We start from the raw sequence: 1,918 nt of genomic DNA, 5'->3' as shown, positions 1-1,918 counted from the left end.
AGCACGCCTGGCCAGATGCCCCGGCGCCCGGGGAGTCGAGCAGGGACTGTCCCGGCCAGGTGCCCCGGCGCCCGGGGAGTCGGGCAGCAGCGCCCGGGGAGTCGGGCAGCAGCGCCCGGGGAGTCGGACAGCAGCGCCCGGGGAGTCGAGCGGGGACTGTCCCGGCCAGCCTCGAGGGGCCCAGCCGCACGTACCTAGGAGCACACTCAGTAGCCAGCTGTAGAAGTGCTGCGTCCTCCGCGAGTGCTGGCACACGCTCACCGCGGAGCTGGCCGCCGTCCGCCGGATGGTCGGGGAGCTGGACTTCAGGTTCGCGATGAACGCCTTCAGCAGCACCTGCAGGGCGCAAACCCGCGGCTCGCAAGGCCCTCGGGGAGCTCACAGCAATGCGCCCTAACAGCTGGGGCTTTGCCTGTGGCCAGTCCGGTGAGTGGAGGCTTGCAGGGCCTCGGTGCCTAACAGCCGCGCTGCAGGCCACATGCAAGCAAATGTCCAGCTGCCTGCCCTCAACCCTCAACGCCTCTCCCACTGCCACCAGAAACCAGGGAACAACACCCAGAGAGCTGGGCACAGCTGAGGGCAGACGGGGGACACACAGAAAGGCGCAGAATCAACACAAAGTGCATTCTGAACGACGAGTGGTCTGCTCCGCTTGTCCCCGGCCCGAGGGCATCCACTTGTTGATAGGGCTGTTTTGAGTGGTAGCTGACTCAGGGGCACACAACCACAACCACAACAGCCATGCTTCTCTCTCCACTCAGGAGGGAGGCTGACTGGTTCACAGATGCTGACATTTTACGGGTCCATCCTCCAGGAAGCAGGCTTGTCACCACCACCGAGAAGTCCGCCAGGTGGCAGATGCCCACACGCTAGCTAACGCTCAGCGTTTCAGGGTCTCACTCATATCTGAACGCACAGACCTCCCTTTCTTTCACTCAACCTATTTAGTTATTTTTGCTCCCTGTCACTCTCGTTTCATCTTGAATACAATAACAAATGAACGTTTAAAAGTTTTCCTAAAATATCATCGCAGAAATAGTTACTATTGTTCCACTGCAATGATATAGTTTGAGAAAAAGAATGAAGTAAGCAGATGGTCTCTGACACAAGGCAGACCTGAACAAACAGAGCAGAAGGTGTCAAAAGGAGGGCGGTGCACCCACGCAAACACCTTGTAGTCCAGAGGGCAGAACACCTTGTGAAAACATCTTCTAACTGAATAAGAAGGCACGCAGCTTTAACTCAGGACCAGCAGTGAAGTGTCAAAGTGGGCTCCCCTTCATCTCAACGCCCCTGTTCAGTGTGAAGCAGCCAGAGTCTGCACTCCTATTCCCAAAGGGGAAAACCACAAAAGAAAAAGACAATCTCTTTGTAAAAAGAGGGAAAAGAAGGGCCAGGAAGGGGCGAGAGACTCACAGAGAGAGAGAGACGTTGAGCTTCCCAAAGCAATAAAGGGTGCTAGCAATTCCAGAAACAATTTCACAGAACTATCATCTCCCACTTAAAAACCCTACCAAGTACCAAGACTTCCATTTTTCCTAGGTGCATCCCACAAAATAAAAAGCCGCAGAGGAAAATATATCCAGGTCAAGGAATCGGGATGTTCAAAATCTCTTTAGAAGCATTTAGGCATCCTGATAGCACAGCGCTTAAAGCATTCTGTCACGAACCAAAAGGCTAGCTGTTCCCACCCATTAGACAGTCCACAGGAAGACACATGGCAGTTGGCTTCTGGAAAGCTCTAGAGCCTGTGAACTCTACCAAGACAGTTCTACACGACCGGGTGGCCACCAAATGGAATGATGGCAGCACTGGCCACCAGCAATGCAGGCCTCAAAGGAGCTGGGGGCAGAAGCACTCCTCAGGGCTCGGGCCCAGCCGCGTGTGACACAGCCCTCCAAAGCCACGTGTAACGCAG

The 1,918-nt window shown here is 55.3% G+C and overlaps 1 protein-coding gene across 1 annotated transcript in view; it reads right to left on the bottom strand.

The window, feature by feature from the left end:
* Positions 1–1,918, bottom strand: part of HTT (huntingtin) — a 154,206-nt gene that overhangs the window by 116,829 nt on the left and 35,459 nt on the right. The window contains exon 11 of the mRNA XM_006893659.1: positions 195–336. Within this exon, the coding sequence (XP_006893721.1) occupies positions 195–336 (142 nt within the window). The remainder of the gene's footprint in view (positions 1–194; positions 337–1,918) is intronic.

This window comes from Elephantulus edwardii, unplaced genomic scaffold, assembly GCF_000299155.1.
Source record: "Elephantulus edwardii isolate Elephantulus edwardi_28Jun2011 unplaced genomic scaffold, EleEdw1.0 scaffold00129, whole genome shotgun sequence".
Lineage (NCBI taxonomy): Eukaryota > Metazoa > Chordata > Mammalia > Macroscelidea > Macroscelididae > Elephantulus > Elephantulus edwardii.
Note: the sequence above shows the minus strand (reverse complement) of the source record. Positions and strands in the feature narration are given on the sequence as shown.